General features: G+C 28.2%; 1 protein-coding gene across 4 annotated transcripts in view; it reads right to left on the bottom strand.

Annotated features, from left to right (window-relative positions):
• The window catches only part of LOC100213455 (breast cancer type 1 susceptibility protein homolog), a 71,605-nt gene extending 44,565 nt beyond the window's left edge, over positions 1–27,040 (bottom strand). For all 4 annotated transcript variants that reach the window (XM_065809175.1, XM_065809174.1, XM_065809173.1 and 1 more), the window contains exons 1-4: positions 26,927–27,040; positions 18,783–18,836; positions 15,250–15,336; positions 11,177–11,265 (exon numbers count right to left, since the gene is read on the bottom strand). In XM_065809175.1, the coding sequence (XP_065665247.1) occupies positions 11,177–11,265; positions 15,250–15,336; positions 18,783–18,836; positions 26,927–26,994 (298 nt within the window). In that variant the 5' untranslated portion in view covers positions 26,995–27,040. The remainder of the gene's footprint in view (positions 1–11,176; positions 11,266–15,249; positions 15,337–18,782; positions 18,837–26,926) is intronic.
• Between the last annotated feature and the right edge of the window lie 5 nt (positions 27,041–27,045).

Consider the following 27,045-nt stretch of genomic DNA (forward strand, 5'->3'; position numbering starts at 1 on the left):
GCTGAAAAATATAAAAGTATTAACAGTGCCATGTTGTGAATGGATGGTGTCCCTGTTTGTACTTTTGGTGTCATTGTCTTCTTCATCATCTGAATCCCCAATTGTACCTTCATACCTCTTACAACTACCTTACAGCTGACTGGGACTAGTTCCATGATTTTCTTTATGATGGCTCTTGGGTAAAAATCTTTTGTCTTCCTGCTGACAAATGTGCTTCTTACATAAATTTGTAGATTCTGGCTGGCATGGAATCTTTTATTCCCTCTCGACAATTCCAGGTCAAGCCACACTCTTCTCCATGGTTTTCCTCGAATTGTGCTACTGAATTTCCAATCAAAATCGTTACTTCTATATCTATTAGCAAAGCAATTCTCTAAAAAACAGACGTCTGTTTAATACTGCTAGAAACCATTGTAAAATGGTTTTGTCTAACGCCAAAGCCAGCTATTCTCAGGTCATGAAATCTTATACTTCATCACAAAAATTAGGCTCTTGTGACATCTGGAGAATCTTTAATAGTATCAATAATAAGGGTAAATCTGTTATTCCACCTCTCTTGTATGGTTCAAACTTTGTCACCTCACATATAGACAAAGCTGAATTGTTTGCTAAAAACTTTTCATCAATATCATCTCTTGACTCCACTAGTTGCGTTCTACTTGATTTAGCAGTCAAACAGGTTGATCCATTGCTTGACATTCGTATCACTCCAGCTTCTGTATCTAAAGTGACTTCCTGACTCTTCTACAGCTTGTGGCCCGGACAACATACCTGTTATTGTCTTGCAGAAGTGTTCTCTGGAGCTGTCACCTATGCTTTCAAAACTACTTAACAAGTACTTATCAGAGTCTTGTTTCCAAACTGCTGAAAAGCAGCATCTGTTATCCTTAATTTCAAAAATTCTGGAGAGCGATCAGCTTTGTCTAACTACCACCCCATAAGTTTTCTTCCTATCATAAGCAAGGTTTTCGAATCTTTAATTAACAAACACATAATCTCACATCTTGAATCTAATAACTAGCTTTCTGACCATCAATATGGATTTCAATCTTTTCATTCTACAGCTGATTTGCTAACAGTGATAACCGATAGGTTTTATTGTGTAATAGGTAAAGGTGGAAAGGTCAAGATCATCGCTCTTGACATTTCTAAAACTTTTGATAAAGTTTGGCATGCTGGTCTTCTCCATAAGCTTTTTTCTTTTTTTTTTCTTACGGCGTATCTGGTAATATCTTTAAAATTATTGAATCCTTTCTTTCCAATCGTAGTATAAAAGTTGTCCTCAATAGACAGCATTCTTCTTCATATTCTGTAACTTCAGGGGCTCCTCAAGGTTCAATCCTTAGCCCTATACTCTTTAATTTACATTAACAATCTTCCAGATATTCTGACATCTAAGGTGGCATTATTCACTGATACTACCATTTATTCTTTTCGTGATAAAAAGCCAGCACTCTCTGACTGCGTGGAGAGCATTTGAGCTTGAAAAAGATCTCACTTCTGCGACAGCATGGGCTCACAGTGGCTGGTGAACTTTAATTCAGATAAAACTCAATTTTTTTCAGCCAATCATTATCACAATGTTTTAGATCTTCCTATATTTATGAACGGTAATGTACTCAATGAGTCATCTACCCTTCATCTTCTAGGATTAACTCTTACTTCCGATCTTTCTTGAAAACCATATATCAAATCCGTTGCAAAATTAGCATCTGCTAAGGTTGCATCTCTTTATCGAACTTGACACTTTTTTACTCCGGATTCTATTCTCTATCTCTATAAATCTCAAATCCAGCCTTGTATGGAATACTGTTGCTATATCTGAGGCAGGTCTTCTAATGATGTCCTTTCTCTTTTAGACAAGGTGCAAAAACACATTGTAAACATAGTTGGACCTGCTCTTGCAGCCAACCTCCAACCATTATCACATCGTCATAATGTTGCTTCTCTTTCACTTTTCTACAAATACTATAATGGGCACTGCTCTAAAGAGCTAGCGTCTCTTGTGCCATTTACTAAAATTCATTCTCCTGTTTCTCATCATTCTATTAAGTCTCTTTCTAAGCCTTTTTCGGTGACTGTTTCAAAAACTCTTATCTAATTTTTATCCTCAAAAGTCATTTCTTTGGAATTCGCTTCCTTCATCTTACTTTCCTGATTCATATAATTTGCAATCTTTTATGTCGCCTGTCAATTGTTATCTTGCTCTACTATCTTCATCTTTTTTCTTCCAGTAACTTCCAACTCAAATTAGTGGTTGCTTGCAGCCTTGTTGGAAGCGAAGATATTAAAAAAAAATTCCAGAGCTAATTTATGTAATTACTTTACAGAAAATGAATAAAAATAGGAACAATATACTTTTAAAATCTTTTAAAAGGCTGTCTATCTTATTATCTACATTATCGCAAGTATCTAAACATTTTATTGTCTCCTCAAATTTTTTACTGACCAATTTCGTTTGTTTTCCTAATGGACTCTTATATCCTTTAAATTTTATTCCAACTTCACTTTCTATTTTGCATAATTTCTTTTGCGCAACATTTTTTGAACATGCAATCCTTTCTGATTATTGAGAAAATTTACATCTTCTTGTCTACTTTTTAAAACTTTTTTTTTTTAATTATACCTTTTAAGATAATGAGTTTTTTATTTTTCATTAAATTAAAAAACCACTTTTAAAACCACATTTTTCCCTTTTATGGTTTTGTGTTTGTTTGAATTCTTTCTATTCCTTTTTAAATCAACATTCTTGTCTCTAAATGGCATATCAAAAGTAAAAGAATTCATTACAGATATTGTAACTAAAAACATTTATATATTGGTATTTTTATCATAAAAACATTACTATATTATTAAGACAATTTATATTTGGACTGAATTGTATAAATTTATAAGTATTTTACTATAATATAGTAAACATCTGATATGTTAGCATTTTTTTCACCTAATAAAGGGCGAATGATAAATTTTATTACCATGAGACAACCTCTCTTTTTAATACATTAAGCCATAAAAAATAGACATGAAGCTAATTTAATTGTAGAAATGTTTGGAAAACTAACACATAGGATAACATCGGTAATAGAGTTTTCTTAATAAGCAAGTGTTATTGGTTATATATTATGTGTAATGTGTTATATATAATTTCAATTCTTTTTCCAACATGAAAAACTTCAGAATGAGATATTTAGTTTTAATACTTGCTTAAAGACATTTGAGTCAAAAAAAGATTTTGTAAAATTTTTTTACAAAAAAAATTTTACAATATCCTTTTTTGACTCCTCCCCCTCTCTCTCTCTCAACAATCTATTGAAACGTTTAGAAACAAAAGAAGACAGAGAAGCAAAACTTAATGGTTGTAGCTTATCATTGTTTAAAATTTAAACAACTGATAAAAAATCTTGGATAAAAACCATAACATAGCCTTTCTTTAAATAAAAAATGTATAATTACAAAAATGTTTTATATTTAAAGTACATGAACAAAAAAAATCAAAAGCCCCCTCCCCAACCTCTCAAATATACACATGATTGCATTGGTTAAAATCAATTCCTCCAATTATTTTTACTAAAAAACAAAACATAATCTAAATGTAGATAGGTCAAGCTATAAATATAACTCTCATGGTATTTTTGAAATTTTGTTTAGTGACCCTGCCACTACTATAAATGCAAAAACTTGAACTTTTTGCATTTTTAGACAGCTTTTTTTTTTAGCAATTTTTATCTTCACTGGTGAGGGAGTATTATTTTGATTTGGAAAAAATGGTTATCATTTTAAGTTAATACAAGTAAAAGTTCATCTTTTGCTGCTATGCCATTTCAGAAAAAAGGAAATGTGCTTTTTAGTCATACCCCTAATATGTTTATTTAGTCATACCCCCAATAGACCTTATATTTTAGTCATACCCCTAATAATAATAATAACAATAATAATAATAATAATAATAATAAAAATAATAATAATAATACATATATAAAAATAAATATATATAAATAAATGTATATATACATGAATATATAAATATATATTATTTTTTTAAAAACTTCTATTGATGGATTAACTTCTATTTGTTAAAAATATATTTATTTTTATAATAGGGAAGCGTTGGAAATACAACACAACGAAAGTACCTTTCGCGACAATGGTCTTAACCGGGATGATAGCAATTATGTGACGACGTCATTTTGGAAACCTATGTTCAAATTCTTACGTCACAAAAAACTCTCTTAAAAAACTCTCAAAAAGAAGCTCTTACAAAGAACATTGTTTTGTAAATTTAGACGGTTTTGTACAATATTATTTTTTATAACGGTTTTTAATATACTTGATAACGAGGGTATCTATATTCCCTTGAAATATCATAAAAATAAATATATTTTTAACAAATAGAAGTGAATCCATAAAAAGAAGTTTTTTAAAAAATTATTTATACAAATAAAATCTATTGAAGATGTCAACATTTAAAATAAATATATATATATATATATATATATATATATATATATATATATATATATATATATATATATATATATATATATATATATATGTATATATATATATATATATATATATATATATATATATATATATATATATGTATATATATATATATAGATCTATAGTTTGTTGGCTTTGGGAAAAGAGCGGAAGGAAAAAAGTGATTCTTACGCCAACACATACGTCACTTTGATTTACTTTTGACTTTCGTCCAACATTTTCGTGTTGGATGAAAGTCAAAACCATTAATTTAATTACAAATTAATTGTTATATAAAAAAACCACAAAAACGCAAATTTAATTGACCAGAATGTTTTTAAAAACATTCTGAATGTTTTTAAAACATTCTGAATGTTTTTAACAATATAAACAATGTTTTTATTTTTATTTTTTTTAATAAAATGTTTTTATTTTTATTTTTTTTACTGTAAATCATGCGCGGAGTGTTGCTACATCGACTATCTTATAGCCTGACTCACAAGGGAGTGCTGATACATCGACTGACAAATAGCCTGACTCGCAAGGGAGTGCTGCTACATCGACTGACAAATAGCCTGACCCGCAAGGGAGTGCTACTACATCGACTGAGGGTTTGGTTGGGGCAGGCAGTCTATCATTAATAAAAAAAAAAAATTCCGGTCTTTCATTTTAATTTTTACTTTTTGTCAACAAAATATGGAAAAAACTTTCGGACAACATCTCCGGGTTGTATATATATACATATATATATATATATGTATATATGTATATATATATATATATATATGTATATATATATATATATATATATATATATATATATATATATATATATATATATATATATATATATATATATACACTACCAGCAATTAATTTGAGACCAGTGATGAGAAAACAGTAATTCTATTAAAAATCAATTAAATCTATCAGTTATATTTTCGTTTATGTTTTTTTCGATCTCAGTGAATAAAGAAACTACAAATTAGTTCATGAAATATACTTTATTTAGTTTTCTTCACAAATATTTCTAAACAAATAGAAAACTTAACAATCATTAAAAAGTTAAATTATAAGGTCTTTATTATTTTGCACAAGTTTCAAACTTTGCGTACATCAAAATAACCACCACGTTTCTTCATTACTGCTTCACATATTCTTGGCATACAAAAGATTAATTTGTTTAAAGTTTCCATGGTTACAGCTTTCAAAGCCTTTTGCAGTAACTCCCATAAATGTTCCTCAGATTTTACTTGGAATTTCTTCACATACCGGTCTATTTCATCCAAAGAAGCTCAGTGGGATTGAGGTCTGGTGACTGCGCAGGCCAGTCCATTAAAGTAAGGGTTTTTTTTTGTACTAGTTGATTCAGATAATTTGTACAAAGTTTAGATTTGTGCTTTGGGTCATTATCTTGCATAAAAACAGGCTGGCGTCGGACCACCATTCGATGAGCAGATGGCACGGCATGATTCTCCAAAATTTCTCTGTATTGCTCCTTTTTCATAATTCCACGAACTCTGATCAAATCTCCTATTTTGTGATCTGCAAAACAACCCCATACTATTATTGAACCTCCTCCATGCTTAACAGTAGGCACAATGCACTGCAGAATGTAACGTTCATTCTAGTGCCGGCGTATAAATATTCTTCTCTTGTTGCCAAATAATTCAAACTTGGACTCATCGCTCCATACTACTGTTTTCCATTGACTTATTGTCCAGTTGGCATGTTTGCGAGCCCATTGTAGTTGTTTCACCTTATTTGCTTTCCTTAGCAATGGTTTTTTGGCAGCTACACGCCCTCTAAGCTTTCATCAAACAGTTTCTTATTGTCCGGACACAAACAAGTTTTTCAGCAGTTTCATTGTATTCTCTCATTATTTGTGGAGCTGTTAACTTTCTGTTTGACATAGATAATCTCATAATACGAGGATCACCATGTTCATCCATCTTTCTAGGCTGTCTAGATTGTGGTAAGTCACAATATTGACCAGTCTTTGATATTTTCATTCTTTCAGCAATTTTTCTTTCTGAAACACCTTCTTCATCAAGTAAAACAATGCGAACTCTCTGTTCAATTAATTCTTGAACTGGAGCCATTTTAGTACGACAAAATAGAAACTAAAAAAAAATAAACAGTTCAAATAACACAATACTTGTATATTCATTTGCAAGTCATTATATACTATATTGAATCTACATAAAGTATCTACAGGAAGCTACCAATGAGAAAAATTATATTTTCAATATCAATTACAAGTCATTAATCAAAATTAAGTAACAGTTAAAAATAATACTTGTATTGTCTTTTTTGCTGGAAGAACTCAGTACATACACTTTTGTATACTTTTGTACATAAGCAAATTTTTGGGTGCAAAAATGCCCATATCCTATTCTATCCACTTATTTATTGTGCTCTATTTATTTTTGATCCAAAAATAAAGAAGTGCAAATATGATAATCAGATATATTTATTTTTGAAATGTAAATACGGTTTTTAACTGCTGGTCTCAAATTAATTGCCGGTAGTGTATATATATATATATATATATATATATATATATATATATATATATATATATATATATATATATATATATATATATATATATATATATATACACATATATATATGTATATATACATGCATATGTATACATATATGCATGTATATATATATATATATATATATATAAATGTATATATATATATATGTATATATATATGCATATATATATGTGTATATATATATATATATATATGTATATATATATATATACACATATATATATATGTATATATACATGCATATGTATACATATATGCATGTATATATATATATAAATGTATATATATATGTATATATATATGCATATATATATATGTAAATATGTGTATATATATATATATATATATATATATATATATATATATATATATATATATATATATATATATATATATATATAGAGAGAGAGAGAGAGAGAGAGAGAGAGAGAGAGAGAGAGAGAGAGAGAGAGAGAGAGAGAGAGAGAGGAGAAAGCCACCTAGACAAAGACTTTAGGAGTAAGCAGAATAATTCAATAGAACAGCCTTGAACCCCTTTTTCATCTATTAGGCTGGTGCAGGTGTAACTCTGTGTTACATTGTTTCCTGCCTAGGAAGATGAATGCTGGATCTTCTTGATTGGGGGTAAACTTAGGGATCAATTCACCTATTTGTCGTGAAATTAAATTTGAATTTTCTGACCATTCTTTTATGTGCTTCCACTTAGCCCCTTTTCTCTCTATCACTTTTCTCTTTGTTCTTTATCATTCTACTTCTTCTCAAGACTGCACTCTTTTATATGGAAATTCTGATCAAAATAGCCATGTCCTTTCTATTTACCACTCTGCTAGTATTATTGTTATTGGTGACATAAATGCCCATCGCACTAAATGGCTTGGCTCTAACACTACTAACCCTGCTGGTACTAAAACTTCTGAATTTCTTCATCTTTCCAGACAACCCTAATCACATACTTTACTCCTTGATTTGTATCTCGTCTCTGACCCTAGCATGTGCTCAGTTTCTCCTTGTTCTCCTTTAGGTGGTTCCAACCATGCAATGCAATGATCTCTATAAATCATTCATCTCATACTTTTTCTTCAGACACAGCCTATCATCACACAACTTACTACTACTACCCTAAAGGGACTGGGATTCTTAATGTGATTTTCTTTGTGACAATCCTTGAGCTGATGCCTTTTCTCTCACCACTGATAAATGCACCTTCTATGTAACCTTCTGGATCCAGACAGGTATGGATGGTTTAATTACTACTCGTTGATTCCAAGTCAAGCTCTACTTCAATGTTTTCACCTTTTTGTGCAGCTGCTATATCTAATTGTGATCATTTTTTCATCTTTTTTAAAAGAACAACTTTCTTGAGAAATAACACCTATTTATTATTGCAAAGAATCAATGTAAAAAGATGCTGTCTGATGTTAAGTCCCATTATTCCCTGTTTATTAAATCTCGTACTTTATGTCAGAATCTGAGATAAAGTACGTTTCTTATTTACATTATTGACCTTCCTGACAATTTTACATCTAAAGTGACTCTATTTGCTGACAACTTAACTTTATACTCCTATATTGACAAAAAATTTTCTTCTTTTGATCGCTTAACATCTTTCCAATCTGTATCAGATTAGGGCTTGCAGTGGCTGGTAAATTTTAACACCAACAAAAGTTATTTACTGCAAACAACTATCAAAATCTGTCAACATTCCTATATTATCGAATGGCAACCTTTTACTGACTCCTCTTCTATACATCTTCTTGGATTATTATTCACTACTGACCTCTTATCGAAACCATATATACAACCAATTGCAAAGTTAGCTTTTGCTTAGGTTGGTTCTCTTTATCGTACTCACATTATCTTACTCCTTATTCCATTCTCAACTTCTACAAATCTCTTATTTGTCCCTCTATGGAATACTGTTGTCATATTTGGGCTAGTTCTTCTAATGATGCTCTTTCTCTTCTAGACATGGTCCAAATAAAGCATTGTAAAGCATTGGACCTGCCTTTTCTGCCAAGCTTGAGCCTCTCTCCCACCATCATAAGGTTGCATCTCTTTCTCTTTTCTACAAATACTAACATGCTTGCTGCTCAAAGGAGATTATTGCATGCAACTTGAAATTTGTTGATGAATATGAATTTAGATAAAAATAGTAAAGAGAATATTTTATTAAATCGTTGCTCCCACATTAAGGGCTGGGTGGGCCCAAAAATTAGGGTTATTTTGTTCCCAAGCTCCAGTCACCCCAATTCTTTGCAAAACAATATTTTTTGATATAAGCATAAACATACAAAAGTTTGGAGTTTGCACAATGCCTGTAAGTGTCAAAGCACAAACATCTAAAAATCCAGTTTAAACCACTGATATATATATATATATATATATATATATATATATATATATATATATATATATATATATATATATATGTATATATGTGTATATATATATATATATATATACAACCCTCGGAATTAGGGTCAGCATTCGGCAATGCCGACCTAACTGCCAACCTGAAAGTGTTTGAGGTCAGCAAAAAATTGCCGACCTCCTTTCTATATTTTATGGTCACACCTTTGTATCAAATAATTATTGCCGACCTGATGCTGACCTCAAAAAGATTGAGTTCGGCAAATTATTGCTGACCTCATTTTTCCTAATTCCGAGGGTTGTATATAATATAATATAAATAAATATAAATAAAGTATACAATTGACATCAAATTAGGGTAGTTTATTAATTATGGATAAGTTTGATATTAATGTATTAAAGGAATTATTTTTGAAAATCGCTTTTTAATTTAAGCTTCAAACCAATGTGAATCAAAAACATTAAAAAAAAAAAAGATTCTTTTGTTGTAAGAAAATAATGAGCTTTAAAATAATTAAACAAACGAAATCAACTGCAAAGCCAAATAAAGCAAAAAGTCACAAAAATTGTAGAACTTTTGATTCCAAATTCAGATTGTTTTAATTTTTTGTTTGACATCATTATAAAGATACTAAAGTTTTGAGTTTGCACCGGAAGTTAGCAATCTTGAATACAAAAAATCTAAAATACATCTGCTTAAATGCAAAAATATGGCTGTGACAAAATTTAAAAAATATATATATATATATAAATATTAAAAAAAATGATTTTAAAAACACTTCAAAATGTACTCTAAGTTCCATATGATGCTTTCTTTGAAGAGTCTTTTTAGATGAGGTTGATTGTGAATTTCACATGGTTTTTTAATATTTATAAAAAATATCAAAAAAAATATTATTGATTTAATTATATAACTATAAGTCTCAATTTTTCAAAAATACCATTATTTATTGATGCTTAATAATAGCATTTAAAACAATATACTTCTGCTTCTTGGAAGTGTGATTAGGAGAGTAGAGGATGCACTAATTGGACTAGAGCTATTAGACTACCTTAAAAGTGAAAATCTGACATTTGCTATTACTATTTGTCATTTATTGAACTTGATTTCAGATCTTGCATATTGAAAAAAAAATGAAATTGGAAAAAAAAGTTACTATTATTCTGAAGAGCATGTGAATTTCAGGGATATATAAAAAAAGATATTGATAAAGAAGTTACTCCACTGTTTTTTTTATTTTTTTTTAAAAAAAAAAAAAAACAAAGCAGGGCACGATGCATTTCTTGATTTATTGGTTACAAAATCAATCATTTATGCCCAACAACCAGGCTGACAGTTCACTATCAATCAAGAAGTAATGGCTGCATTTTCTAAGTTAACTTTGCAATGTCAATAAATGTTCTGAGCCATTTGGAATCATATTAGCCTGTAGATTCTATTATTGGCGATACAAGTGTTCAAAACCAATAAATAAATTTCACTTTAAACTTTTCTACAGTTTTACCTTATTTTTTTTTTAATCAAAAGGCAGTTACATAAGTTACTTAAACAGCAAACTAAAATTAAAACAAACTAAAGTATTTACAAAACAAAAACAAATAGAGTATCATGCTGCCACATTCTCCTATACATATATACATTTGTGTGTGTGTGTGTGTGTGTGTGTGTGTGTGTGTGTGTGTGTGTGTGTGTGTGTGTGTGTGTGTGTGTGTGTGTGTGTGTGTGTGTGTGTGTAATAACAATAATAAAAAACCTAAATTTGTGCAATCTTTATCTGCTGCATTACAAACATCTTTTACTGCTGCAATTATCTTTGACAATTCTGGATTAGGATTTAAACTTCTATAAATAAAGAAAAATAACATAACATATATTAAAGTTTAATTGTAAACATTTTAGCACTTCTTGTTTATTTGGTATTATTTTTTATTTTAATATTATCTTTTTTTTTTCACTATATCTGGTACTGTTTTAATTACACTTTAAATTTATATATATATATATATATATATATATATATATATATATATATATATATATATATATATATATATATATATATATTTATATATATTTATATATATATATATATATATATATATATATATATATATATATATTATATATATATATATATATATATATATATATATATATATATATATATATATATATATATATATATATATATATATATATATATATACACACTTGGACAGGAATGGAGTGCGATCGCACTCTGTAACTGACCACGCTTACAATTTTTTTTCTTTACAAATTGACCACAGCTGTTTTATTGTTTTAACTTAAATGCAATAAAAAAATTATGAATAACAATTAGCTGTTGATCTTTTCTAACGTTTATAAAATAAAAGAAAAAAATTAATTATATTGATCATTTAAAATAAATGCATTTTGTGTAAATTAAATATGTAAATTTTTTTTTTAGTAGGCATTTATTTTTTATGACAAATTTATACATTTGAAACTATTCTTCCATGTCTTTCTAAAAATCTTTCATAAGATTACTTTTTTTAAATACTTTAAATTATGAATAAGTTTAATTAAAATCTTCCCGCTGTAATGGAATGATTTAAATGCTTTATTTTTTTGTTTTTATTTTTACATAGAATTGTTTAAAAAGTTTCAATCATTGGCCATTAGAATATGTTAAAAAACATATTCTAATGGCCAATGATTGGCTCAAAAAAGTAAGGCCTTGGAAGGAAATAAGTGGGTAGTCTTTGGAAAAATATAATTAATTTACGGTGATGACAGTAACTTTGAAGCAAGTTCTTGGTAAAAGATTTTATTCTGAAAAGTATAGTTATGCTTTTTATCAAGGTTGCTAGCTGACTGTGGGTGTGTTGGTTTTAGGGCATTGCCTCACTGTTTCCAGCTACTAAAGAATAGAACCTTTTAAATTATCTTGGTTAACAAGCCTAGAATAAGTTAACAAAAATCTGTATTAATTATCAAACTATCAAGTAAACATTTTTATTGATTATCAGAAAACTGTTGAACTCAAAATGAAGTATTAGAAATTTCCTAATTTAAGGCTTGAAGACTCTAATTAAAGACTTAAAGACTCAAGTAAGATGACTGATCCTTGCTATAATTAGGAATCTCTGGAGTTTTTTAAAATAAGAACAACAAATGACATTTTTTTTCAGCAGACAGGGAAGCAAGAGTACTTATTTAACAAGTTAAATTAAAGAGAATTTAGGATAACACTTTTGTAAGATTGTGAATAGAACTAGAACACAATCTAATAAACAATTACCGAGGTTAAGGATTCTCTGATTTCGTTATGCTGTAATTATTCAGTAATTAACTATAATAACAAAAATAAATTATTTTCACAAGTTTCAAATAATTAGTCAATTAGTTTAGACGTCATTATCTGATAAAAATTTTTAATATCAATTTAGACTTAATTAAAAATAAATCCAAACTTTCACAAAGTAAAAATAAAACTCTTACCCTAACCGTAACCAAACAAATGTAGTTAATCTTACTTAATCACTTACTTAATTATTTTTTAAACAGCTATTATACTATTGACATCAAATTAAATAAAACTTAATGTAAATGGTTGATAAAAATGGGCACCACAGACACCCCTGAATTTACAAATACTATTATGTTCTATTCATTAAGCAAAAATAATATATTGTAATAAAATAGACATTTAAAATAAATAAAACTTTTTTACTACATCAATGCTTTACTTTTATCTGAATAAAATCAATTCAATCTGTATTAACTGTTAGGGTACCAAAGTCAACATTAACCGTCAGATCAATATTGTTAAACTTAACTTTGTCTACTAAAACCAGTTGTCATAAGTCTACAACTTTTATTGTTTGCATATATATGCTCAGTTTTCCTTTTGGTATGATCGACAGTGACTCTGAAACTAGACTAGTGAAGTATTTTTGCTTTAAGAAAGGAAAAATACAAGTTGTTATTGTTATTGCAAATATGGTGCTTGATAACATTTGGCGCTGAGACATTTGAGCCTCAACGTATTTGGCAATGAAATATTTTGATATGATGACGAGTGGCATTTTTGTTTTCTATTGTAAGTCTAATAAGTTTCAAAGCTTTAACTGTTTTTGTAAATCAACAAAACTATGTACAACTTTTTAAGTCATATAAAGATCAAATTTAACTCTGCAATATTCAAGAGTTTCGAGTTGAAAGACAATTAATCTTGATGAGTAATTAGTACATGTAATATGAATTTTTTGCAGACAATTCTGGAAAAAAAATTTTGAACTTTTTCTATACAAATTTATTTCTATTTTAAAAGATGAGAGCTCCAAACTGGAGCGCAAGATTATAATACAGGCTGCACATAAACTTTGTAAGCTTTTAACAAAAGTTGAAAATTGTTAGAGATAAAGGATTTTAAAAGCATTACTCAAGCTTCTATATCTAAAGTGACTTCCTGCTTAGAATCTTCTACAACTTGTGGCCAGGACAACATACTTGTTATAGAAGTCTTGCAGAAGTGTTCTCTGGAGCTGTTGTTTATACTTTCAAAACTATTTAACAAGTGCTTATCAAATTTTTGTTTTCCAGCCTGCTGGAAAGTGGCATCTGTTATCCCTATTTTCAAAAATTCTGGAGAGTGATCTGATTTGTCTAACTACCCTTCCATTAGTCTTCTTCCTATCATAAGCAAGGTTTTTGAATCTTTAATTAATAAACACATAATTTCTCATCTTGAATCTAGTAATTTACTTTCTGATCATCAATATGGATTTCGATCTTCTTATTCTACAGCTGATTTGCTAACAGTAATAATCGATAGGTTTTATCGTGCAATAGATAAAGGTGGAGAGCTCAAGGTCATCGCTCTTGATATTTTAAAGCTTTTGATAAAATTTGGCATGCTGGTCTTCTTCATAAGCTTTTTTCTTACGGTGTATCTGGTAACATCTTTAAGATTATTGAATCCTTTCTTTCCCATCCTAGTATAAAAGTTGTTTACTAAAATTCATTCTTGTATTACTTGTCATTAAATTAAGTCTCATCCTTTTTCTGTGACTGTTCCTAAGTACTACAAAAACTCTTATTCGCCTAGTTTTTTTCTTCGAACATCAGTTCTTTGGAATTCGCCTCCTTTATCTTGCTTTCCTGATTCATTTAATTTGCAATCTTTTAAGTTGTCTGTCAATCGTTATCTTGCTCTACAATCTTCATCTCTTCTCTTCCAGTAACTTCCAACTCTAAAAGTGGTTGCTTGCAGCTGTTGGAAGCAAAGATTGTTCAAAAAAATAAAAAATCTGTTGCCAGGAAATTATTTGAACGTTATTTTCCTCCTAATTCTTGTTGCAAATATCTTGAAACTCATACCACCACTTCATTCCATCTCAGTGAGTTTTTCAATACATACCTTTCCTTGATAACCTTGTTACTAACCTCCTCTAGAGACCAGTAAACCAAATCTATTACAAAATGTTTATTTAAAAAAGTTGCCGTTATCTCATAAATTTTTTACCAATGCTTCTACTCTTTACAAATCTCCTATTCAATCTTGGATGAAATACTGTTGTCATACCAGGGCTGCAGCAATGTATATCTTTCTTTTAAACAAGTTTTACTAATGCACTATTAACATAGCAGGCCTGCTCTACTAGCAATATTGAACAGCATACTGTGCTAAATAGCAGATCACACAAGGGCAAACCAGCTTGGTAAAAATAAATAAAAATAAATAAATACTTTAATTCTCTTTTTAATTAAAAGATCATTTGTTTATTTTTAAAAAACTTTAATTAACCTAAAAGATTAGTTTAATAAAAAAAGAATAGTTACCTTTTGGTACCTAGATCACTTTTACACAATGGACAACAAGGCTTATTGCCTTTTACAGTGCTTTTGATAAAGTCTTGTAAACAACCACTAATAAATAGAAAATTCAAAAATACAAATATATAATATATATATACATATACATATATATATATATATATATATATATATATATATATATATATATATATATATATATATATATATATATATATATATATATATATATATATATATATATATATATATTGGGGTGGTCCGTAAAAAAAAAATTTTTTTAAATGCCTGCTCTCACCTTTTAAATGTGTTAAATGTAATAAAATAATACTAGAATTTAAAAATTTTCATAAAAAAAATAATTTTTAGGGGTAGCTCAAGACTACCCCTAAAAGTTTTAGAAAGACTTTAAAAAATTATGATTATTTTTAAAAATTGTATATAATTTCGCTTCTTTTGAGACCCAACATGATTTATTTTTAAAGAATTTTTGTTTTGATAATTATAGGAACCCGTCTGGTGTTTAAAGGTCTTGAGCTACCCATAAAAAAAACTTTTATTTCAAAAATTTTTCAATTCCAGTATTATTTTATTATATAGAACACATTTAGAGGGTGAAAGCAGACATTAAAAAAATTTAAATGGCAATATTATTTGGCAGACATGCTAATCTAATATTTAACTATCTAACATCTAAACTTTAATTATTTTTGAATTAAATTTAGAAATATGGCTGAATGTTTAATAAAAGAAGTAAAACTTCAATTTGGTTATTAAGTTCTGAAAAAATTGAGACAACTGAAAATAACTTCAAATAAACAGGTTTTAAGTATTTTTATTCACCACTGCAAAACTTTGACAAAAACATTTATGAAAGTGCAGCAGCTATTGTCCAAATAAAAACAACTTTTTTGAAAATGCTCCTTGAAGTGATGTTACCACCACAAGTAATGTTACTAATGCTAACCTCATAAACAATTCCACTGAAGCATCTATAGATTCTGTTAGTCAAATTTAGCAACAAGTCAATTGCTTTTAACACAAGGTACAGATGATAAAACAGATATTCTTAGTTTTTGCCATGCAGCAGCTTGGAAACAACCAACCTGATTGGAAACAATGAACCAAGATTATGGCAAATTTCTGGAATTGTGTAGTTTATCTTGGAAGCACACCACCTCATTGTAGAGTTAAGTTTATGTCTCTTGGCGCCAAGCACCATGCCAGGTGGATGGTAAAACCATTGTAAAGAAATTAGGAATACATTTAATCTATTTTTTTTTTTTTTGTGTGTATCTACATCAAAACATGGTTTCTCATACTGCATATTACATACTTCATACTATAATGAAATAAAAATACACAAAAATGATCAACATTTATTGAAAACTCCAATAAATTAAATAAATGCAAGTATTTGTCAAGTAGTATAAACAAGTAGATATAAAAAGTATAAACAAGTAGATAACAAAGATATACACTCCTATTGGAGTGAATATCCTTAAAGAAAATAATGAAAAAGTGGACCTTGGCTAGTTCAAAATTTCCGCCACTGTGTTGGATAGAAATTTAGATAAATGTCAAGTCAGATTTAATAACTCTTTTTATTGATTGATTTTTATTGTTCCATAGTTTAAGTTCGGCTGTAGCAGAAAGAGGCTTCAATGCAATTAAAAACTTTAAGACAAAACAAAGAACATGTGTATTGTTTTATAATTGTATTGTTGGTATTTTACTACAGTCAGAAGTATCGAGATTGATGTGCGTATCAAGATTGATGGTAAGGATATGGATTTACAAGTCATTGAAAACTGGCTATTAAAACTGTCACGGACAAATAAATCAGGATTTCCTAAAGGTAGAAGACTTGATTACATAAACAACAAAAACTCCAACTGTTTCTCTGTCTTTAAAATCTCTCCCGTTGTTAAAAAGCCAAAATGAATAAAAAAAATTTCAAAGTGCGACAATAGCAACGATGATGATAAAACTATAATGATAGATAATAATGATAACAACCATTTCTGATTTTCATTTGTTTTATTCCCTTAAAAACATAAGTATTCCAGTGAACTTCTTTTTCATTTTTATAAAGATTTTATTTTGTTAAAAAAAAATTGTAAAAGAAGCAGTTAATGCAAGTGAGAAAACTTAAGTCATTCATGTCGATGTTTACTTTTTCTAAAGAGAAATTTTATCAACAGTTTACAATAATTATTTAGTTTGCAAAAGTATTTTTAAGTTTACCAAAAGCACTATATGTAAAAATGACTTGACTAAAAAATAATTACACCAAATGAGAATTTTTTTTTGTTGTTAAAAGGGTGATTGACAACTCAAAACATTGGCAAGTGACTAATATTAGCTAAATTTATACACTTAGTTGCCAACCAATCAAAATCTGACTGTACAACATTAATATATACAGCATTAGATACACACTGATGACACCATAATGAATAGGTAGCTACGGGGGTTTTAATACATACATTGACTGGATATCTGGGTAGAACATACAAAGGAATGCCACTTCATCGACTGTTGGAGTTGTAATATAGACAGTTGGAGCAGCAATAAATTCTTCATTATTCTTCATTTTTTCTTCTAGCAAGAAAAGTTGGAATGGTTCATAAAAAGGATGGAGATCAAAGAGTTGTAAAAGAAATTCGCACTAAAATGAGGAGTATATTAATGAGCAGGATCATATTAATATGAAATTGTCCTTGAATATAAATGTCAATACTGCAATCTTAATTTTTTATATTTTTGTAATCCTTAAAATCATGTATATAAACAAGAATTAAAATCGAGACTATAAATGAATTTTCTTTCGAAATTTAGACTACTTTTCTAAAATCATTTTAACCATTTAAAGAAAGCTTTGCTGATTATCATATTAGATCACCATCCTCTATCTATTAAATCATTTTTAATTTACTGTCGTCATCTTTTAATCATTGAATCTTCTAATTGAATATTCTAATTTTCACTCAATTTTGATTAAAAATTTAAAACCTTTCATTAAAATTTTTATTTAAAATTCAGCGTCAGTTCATTGTTAACCTTTTATTATAAATTTTATTTGAAATTCAGCGACAGTTCATTGTTGACCTTTCATTAAAAATTATGATTCAGGATCTAATTTTAAATTTTTTTTTAATTTTCACCAAATTTAAATAGAAAACTTATTGTAGAATCAAACACTTTCAAAACATTGTTGACTTTTCTATTTAAAATTCTAGTATATTTATTTGAAACTTTTGATATAAAAATTTTTGATATAAAAATTTGTTTATTTTCTTTACAGTTTATGAAATATTTGTTGTTTATTTTATTTTATTTCTCATAAAAAATTTTTAAAAAAGGTAACAACAGCTAAAAAAAGAAACAACAGCAAAATAAATAAAAAAATACACGCTACAAACAAGGACATAAATAATTTAAAAACTTATTGATAAAAATTTTAAATTTTATAAAAATATATATAAATCTTCACTTTTTAAAACTGTCAATCACATTTATTAAAAAATAATTCATACCTACAAAATTGATGATTGCATTTAGTAGACACTGGCTGAGAGAGGAAGTCTAAACTAAGTAATAAAATACATTTAATAATAATAAACAGGTCAATTGTTAACAGAAACCACATGATTATATAAGTACAAACATTAACTGAAGGCTTAGGTTTGTGCATGTCGTATCCATGTATCAAATAAAAATAATAATTGCCAAAAAAAATCAATTTTTCATGTTGTAATCAAAAAAACGTTTTCAAAAAATAACTAAATAAAAGTGCCCATTTAAAATATTAAAGTTTGCAGAATATTTTAGTACTATGAATCACTATTAAACACGCATTTTTCTGTATATATCGTAAACAATTTTTTTTTCGCATAAACTTTGTTTTTTATCATAAGAGAAAATTTTTTTAAAGAAATTTTGTTCTTTCTATGTAAAAACATACTTTTGTTCTTTGTATGTGACTCCACTAGGGATGTACCCGAATTCCGTTCCGACCAGAATTCTGGTCCGAATTCGATGTAGCAGCACTCCCTTGTAGCAGCAGGCTATAAGATATTCGATGTATGTTCTAAAGCCAATAAATATACTATATGTTTATATTTAAAAGTCACCACTTGGCGCTAGTCTCCATAAGAAAGTGCAACAAGCAAAAAAATAAAATTATTTTAGACTGCTTATCTTTAGCTTCGACTAATTTTATTTGCAGTAATCACTTATATAGGGACTTCTAAAAGTTTAGGAATATTGTGGTGCAAAAAGAGTTGATATTCAGTTTTGGGCAACAAACTCTTTTTTCATCAAAAATATTACCTACCTCTGAGAATAGCCTCATTTTTAATGTTTCTTTAATATTAACTTTTAAATAGTTCAAAAGTATATGATGCCTAATACTGTAAATATGTCAATTTTAACTTAAATGTAAAAATATAAAACAAAGAAATAACTTTAAATATAAATATTATGCAGGTTAAAACTTTCAATAAATATAACTATAAGAAACAAATAAAAACAACATATTAGATTTAAATGATATAAGATTCAAATTAATGAAACAGGTTTTATATATATATATATATATATATATATATATATATATATATATATATATATATATATATATATATATATATATATATATATATATATATATATATATATATATATATAGATTGTTGCATTTAGGAGCACCGAAGGAAAAAAATGATTGTTATGCCAACAAATACGCCACTTTTAATTACTTTTGACTTTTGTCCAACATTTGCGTGTTGTCAGAAAGTAAAAACCATTAATTTAATTACAAATTAATTGTTTTTTAAAAAAACCGCAAAAACGCAAATTTAATTGACCAGAATGTTTTTAAAACATTCTGAATGTTTTTAATAATATAAACAATGTTTTTATTTTCATTTTTTTATAAAACGCAACGGAGTGCTGCTACATCGACTGACAAATAGCCTGACTCGCAACGGAGTGCTGCTACATCAACTGAGGGTGTGGTTGGGGCAGGCAGTCTATCAAGTAACAAAAAAAAAAATTCCGGTCTTGCATTTTAATTTCGATTTTTTGTCAAAAAAACTTTTTGACAACCAGTTGAAATTATTGTTAAAATTAATTTTGAGTAGGAAATATGAACCGAGTAGATAAATTTGAAAAATATTAGCAGTTGATTTCTCTTTTTATTATTTAAGTAATTTAGGCGTTTTTTGTCACATACAAGTAGCATATTCTGCTTAAGCAAAACTAAAAGCTCTAAAAAAACAACTTAAAACTAAAAGTTGCTAAATGTTGAGCTCTAAAAAAACAACTTATAATTCAATCTAAAAGACTGAGCTCATCTTTTAAAAACATTCAACTAAGAGTAAAAGCATCGAAAAAAGTTTTTAAAGTACTATTAAATTCAAAGAAAAAACAAGCTGAAATTCTTTCTATTTCTTTCTATTTTATTCTATTAGCTTTGCTAGTAAAGAAATTCTGAGTCAACATCCAGCATGTTCAAAGCTGTATGGTCTTTCTGAAAATAATATTTTAGCAGTTGTAAACTTTTATAAAGAAGATGAAGTTTCCCAAACATCACAGAGTAAAAAAGATGTCACTGGATTCAATTATCTGATGGAAAAACAAACAGTATTCAAATATGTCATATATATTATACATTAAAGAAGCTTTTGAGTTAATCAAGGAAAAGCATCCTCACATCAAAATTGGACTCCCACATATTCAATTCCCACATAATGTTTGTGTTTCTAGTTTGCATGAAAATATGTGATTTGCCTTAAATACATTAACAAAATCAGTTCAAGCACCTTTGATCAGAGTTGGATTTAAAATGAAAGATAACTTTGTTTGTAAACTGTACACATAGGATTGTACCAATGACAAATGTTCTGCATGAAAAGGTATAAACCAGTTTGATAAACACTTGCAAACTGTTGATACAATTAATTTTGAAGTACCCTGGGACAAGTGGAGAAAGTCTGAAATTAAAACAAATACAAACATTGAAAAGATTTCAAAGAAGTCTACCATATGATAACTTTTTATTTTTTATAATTTAAATTCACTCCCAAAAAGGCTGCCAGCAACCACTATTAAGTTAGGAGTTACTAGAAAAAAAGACTAGAGTTATAAAGCAAGGAAACGGTTGATAGAAGACTTTAAAAGTTAAAGGTTATATGAATGACTTTCAGTTGATGGAAGTAGAGTTGATAGCTCCTTTGAGCAGCGACCATGATAGTACTTGTATAAAGAGATAGAGATGCAACTTTACGACGATGGGAAAGCTTAAGCTTAGCAGATAGAACAGGTCCAACTATATTTACAATGCATTTTTGGACCTTGTCTAGAAGAGAAAGAGCATTATTAGAAGAATCAGCCCAAATAACAAAAAGCATTTGTAAAGAAAAATCAATCAACAATTTTTAATAAATTGAAGCAAGTTTCAATGAATATTAATTCTGAAACTTCTTTAATCCAAGTTGATTGGGCTGAAAATTTTGATAGAAAGTGTTTCTATCAAAAAGAACCTCATTTTGGTCAAAACCAAATTTTTATCATGATCTTTGCAGTCTGGAACGCTGAGTTAAAAATATTTGCTGTAATTTCTGATTCAACTGATCATTCAAAGTCTTGAGCTATACCATGTATCGACAAAAGCTTTTACTTCCTAATCAAGTCGAAAGAGTGAACATATTTAGCGACAATGCCATTTCTCATATAAACATATAGAGCAATTCCACAACCATCTCACAAAAAATGAAAAAATTAAACGATAACAATATACATAATACTATATATCAGTAGAAAGCTCTACTTTTCTTCTTTCAGAAAATATATAGTTTGTTATAGTATGCCGCTATCATAAAAAATTATATGGGCTGAAACAGAAGGTAAAAATAGGCGTTTTTGCGATAATTTAAATCGTTTTTAATCGCCGAAGTTCAATTGAACCTATAAAAAATTCAAAAACTGTCTTGCTCATTGCAATCAGGTTTTTAGCTGCACTAATCATTGCTAATTATGATAAAAACATACTTATTGCCAGACGAATTTAGAAAACCATTTATTTTAATCAAATGTTATTACCACTATTGTCACGCTGTGACATTTAGGGTACCAATAATTTTTTTTCTAAGACAACCAATAAAATTTAGGATTTCAAAATTCCAGTGCAACGAGAACTCTATCTAGTACATCTAAATAAATACTAACATGTTTAAAATAATAATTAGCTCAAGTTATTTTCAGAATCTTTTTATGTCACGCCGTGACGTCACGGTGTGACAATTTTTTAACAAAATTTAAAACAATATTCAAAACTGCTTAACTGAAACCACAATATAGTTTTTATCAACTTTAATGGGGCAGATTATTGTGCAGTTAACTTTCTTTGCGTTTTCTACAAAAACTACAAAATATAGGTATTTTTTGGATAGGCAACATTTGCTCAGTTATCCTTGAGGCTCTGTTTTGGGATACATAGAGCCTCTCTGTAAAGGATAGTTGCAACTCCATTGAGCCTTGTAATACGCCCATCTCCATAACTTTTGTGTTGCTTTTTTTAATCTTTCAAGGGTTTAATATGTCTCCTACTCATGCTGAACGTCAAAGGAAATATCGTGAAAAGCTGTTAGAAAAATTTGGCGAAAAAGTATTTAAAGAAAAAGATTCAAAAAAGAGAAAAGAAAGACAACTTGCTAAATTTGAGGCTCAACGAGAAAAAGAAAGGCATTGAAAGAGAAAGAGCAGACAAAAAATAGCAGAATCAAAATCTGTAGCTGTTACATCACCCTCTTACAAATCTGCAAGCACTCTTGGAAAAGCTGTTAAGAGAACCGAATCAGCACTACCAAAATCACCCAGAAAGACGGCAAAAGTTGTACAAAAACTTTTAACAAAAATGAATGAAACCCCTAGTACAGAAAAAATACTTAGTGAAAATGCATTAGATGCTTTAACTGTAAAATTGGTTCTTGATTTTTACCAGCGTGATGATATATCCTGTCAAGCACCCGGTAAAAGAGACACCATTGTGGTGAGATTAAAGTACAAGAAAAAACTGCAAAAACATCATTTGTATGTGAATGTTATTGAAACTTATGCTGTTTTTAAAGGTGATTATCCTAAAGAATCAGTTGGAAAATCAAAGTTTGCTAGTTTATGCCCACCACATGTGCTTTTGTCTAGTTTAATGTCAAGAAATGTTTGTTGTTGTCAACGACATCAAAATATAATTCTTATCCTTGGAGCCCTGCACAAGTTTGATTCAAATTTTCTATTGTATTCACATGAATTTCCTCTTAGCATTGTATATGATAGGGAAAAAGACATTTGTTATAATAATATGTGTACTACATGCTGCAAAGTTTCATAATCTATATGTTTTGAATGAAATTGACAAGAATAAATGCATTACATGGTACCAATGGGAAAAAGTTGCAGATGGTAATGGAAAAGAATATATTAAAAAGATTAAAAAAGTTGATGATCTTTACAGCACCTTTTCAAAATCTTTACCTTCATTTCTTTGGCATTATTTTATTAAACAGAAACAATCAAAGACATCGTGATCATAAGATCCAACCTCAAAGTAAACCAGACACAGCCGTCCTTCAAATGAATTTTGCTGAAAATTTTTCAACTTTGTGGCAAGATGAAGTGCAGTCAGCACATTGGTACAAGAGGCAAGTTACTGTGTTTACTGCTGTATTTTAGTACCAAAAATCGTTCTCGTCATCTGTCATAGCTTCAGATGATTTAAGCCATTCAAAAAAATTTATTCTTGTATTTGTTCATAATTTATTATCTAACCATATTGAATCAAGTGTTAAAATACTACAGATTTAGACAGACGAGCCAAGTAATTAATTTAAATATCGTTTTATTGCATCAGAAATACCCTGGTTGGAAGAGCAGCATGATTTAAAATAATTCTGGAACTTTTTTGTTGCTTCACATGGGAAAGGATTGGTACATGCTATTGGTGGGACCGTTAAAAGAATAGCAACGCAAAAAATAATCCAGAGAAAACATATAATAACTGATGCAATAACTTTTCATGAAGCTGTTAAAAATGAGAATAATTTCAATGTCTATTTTGTTTCTATGGAAGATATTATAAATACAATTTAAAAATTTAAAATTGATGAGTTATTTACATAAGCACCAACAAAACCAGGAATATTTGCAGCGAACCTAATTAACAACAATAATGGGAAAATACAAAAGCCATCCTATTCAAGTGCTAAGTATTGATCTAAAAACTAAAAAACAATGAGAAAATATTGGTCACGCTGTGACGTTTTATATTTTCTTGCATGAATGAGAGGCCAATATATCCACCCAAATTTTTCTTCTTGTTTTTTGTAGCACCTATTATGAGCTAACTAAAAAGCAAAAAAATTCTTCTTATATCTATTTTAATATTAAAATATTAAAGGCTTAAGACAAAAAAAATGACGGGTGTAACGCTGTGACGGTCGTGGAACTGCTCTATAGTATATTTTTTTGACGGAATTGGAGCTAATGTTATGCAAACTGCAAAATGTGAAATCAAATCAGCAGCAAATTTTGCCTTAGTATTACAAAATTTGCAAATATTTGTAATTTATATATCAGAGAGCGATATAAAACAGCAAAAAAAGGAACTTGGATTCAGTTCAATTTTATGATATTCAAGAAAAATTAAAGATATATATTAAAACCACACTACTTTTATCTTCAGAATGATAACATTGTTCCTATGCTATTTTCACATAATTAAATTTATTACAAAATAACAAAATTTATTAAACATATTTCAATTTCATCTTTTGTTTCGTCACTGAACGTTGCAACACTGAACTGATTTTTTTCTTTTTCATAGAAAATTTTTTTACTGTAAAATAAATCAGTATGAAAACTTTGTTGCTTGTAACTTTTTTTATGACTAATTGCCAAATGAATAAATTACAACAACAAAATCTGATTAGTCTAGCAAAGGTTTCACAGAAAATTCCATTTTAAAATATGCTGAAAAAAACAACTTTTTCCACATTGCATAACTGAACTTATATTTTAATTTTTGTCTTGAGTCAGTGTTAGGACAATAAAATTATTTTTAACTTATAAAACTTTAGTCTATTATTCAAGATTATTTTAGAGTAATAATTTTTTTTTGTTGAGATTTTGACTTTTTTTTTAAAAATTTTGAAAATCTCTCCACGTGATACAGTCACTGAACTATGGAAATAGCCATGTGCAAATTTATTTTAGTTAAATTTATTTGCAATTAGAATTTCTTACAACTAATAGTTTACCAACCTACCTAACAAAATATAATTAAAATTTATAAAGACCATTTCAAATATCTAACAAATGATTCAAACAAAAGACATTCTTTTAATTTTAGATTTGTTCACACCATGCTCTTAGTTAAATTTAATAATCAAAACTAAATCAATTAACATAATCAGAAAAAATGGTAATCATTAATCGCTCATAAATATCAGCTCAGTGCTGGATTAAAGAGGGGGGGGGGACTAGGAAGGGGGCTATAGCACCAAGTCCCACAGTTTTGAGGACCCAATTTAAAACAAAATATTTTTTAAAAGAAACTCTTAAAATAAAATCTTTGATTTATGACATGGAATGGTGCCTTCCGGTTCAAAATAGCACTAGGCCCCAAAAAGTCTTAATCCACCACTGTATCAGCTACAATAATCATAATCAATCATCACCCACAAATTTAAATATTCACTAATATTATTTACTCACTATCACCAACATTGTTTATAAAAAATAACTCTTTAGCAATATTTTAGCTGTAGATAAATTTCAAGATAGCAGAAATTAACTAATGGCATATATATTAAGCCAAAATAAAAAAATACAAATAACCAACTGATAAGATTATATAAACAAGTTTGAGAATCTTTTCCTTATTTTATTTTGATGAATTATTATTAACCATGGTTAAAATAAAAATAAAAGCTGGAAACATAAAGGTGTACTTTTATATGAATAAAAATTAGTTGCTCTAATATGAAGTAAATTTTAAAAAAAAAACAGATACATCTGGGAAAAAATGTTTTTAAATATACTTTAAAATTTTACACTATATTATCTTTCAAAAAAAAAAACAATACCATCTTTAATCAGAATAAGGAATTCATTAACATAAATAAAAAAATAGTAAATAAAAAAAATAAAAAAATGTTAATAAAAAAAAAGGTTTTATTTACATATGAAATACTTGTATTAAAGTTCGTTAATGTTAATAACATAAGAAAAATAAATTATATATGAAAAGCATGAATGCATACTAAAAACGTAAAAATTGTTTCCTAAAATTACAAAATCCTAAAGTGAGCCATTATGTCTAAAGTAAAAAGTGTTTTTTGTAGTGGTTTAGTAGCACAATATTTTATTCAAAACCTATTCCCCCTCATCCTTATAACTTCTACGTACAAATGTTTTCAGGTGACATCTTTTGTGATATTATCTGTGTTCTAATTACTGTAAAACAACATTTAACATTTGACCTTACTAAAGTTTGCGCTCCACATTTAGAAGATACCTCTTTTAAATGCCAAAAAACCTTTTAGCATGCTGTTTTTATGTTTGATTGGTGGGTGTTAAATAAAAATGTTATTTAATTTAAAAAATATATATCAAATAATACCATATTGTGCATTGAAAATTCTTTTTCAAACTTGAAAGAAGCTTTCTTACTTCTTTAACAGTGTCCATTGATAACTATACCTAGTAATTTCTACTTTTTATGCAACTAAAAAAATTCAA

Source organism: Hydra vulgaris, chromosome 11 (assembly GCF_038396675.1).
Source record: "Hydra vulgaris chromosome 11, alternate assembly HydraT2T_AEP".
Lineage (NCBI taxonomy): Eukaryota > Metazoa > Cnidaria > Hydrozoa > Anthoathecata > Hydridae > Hydra > Hydra vulgaris.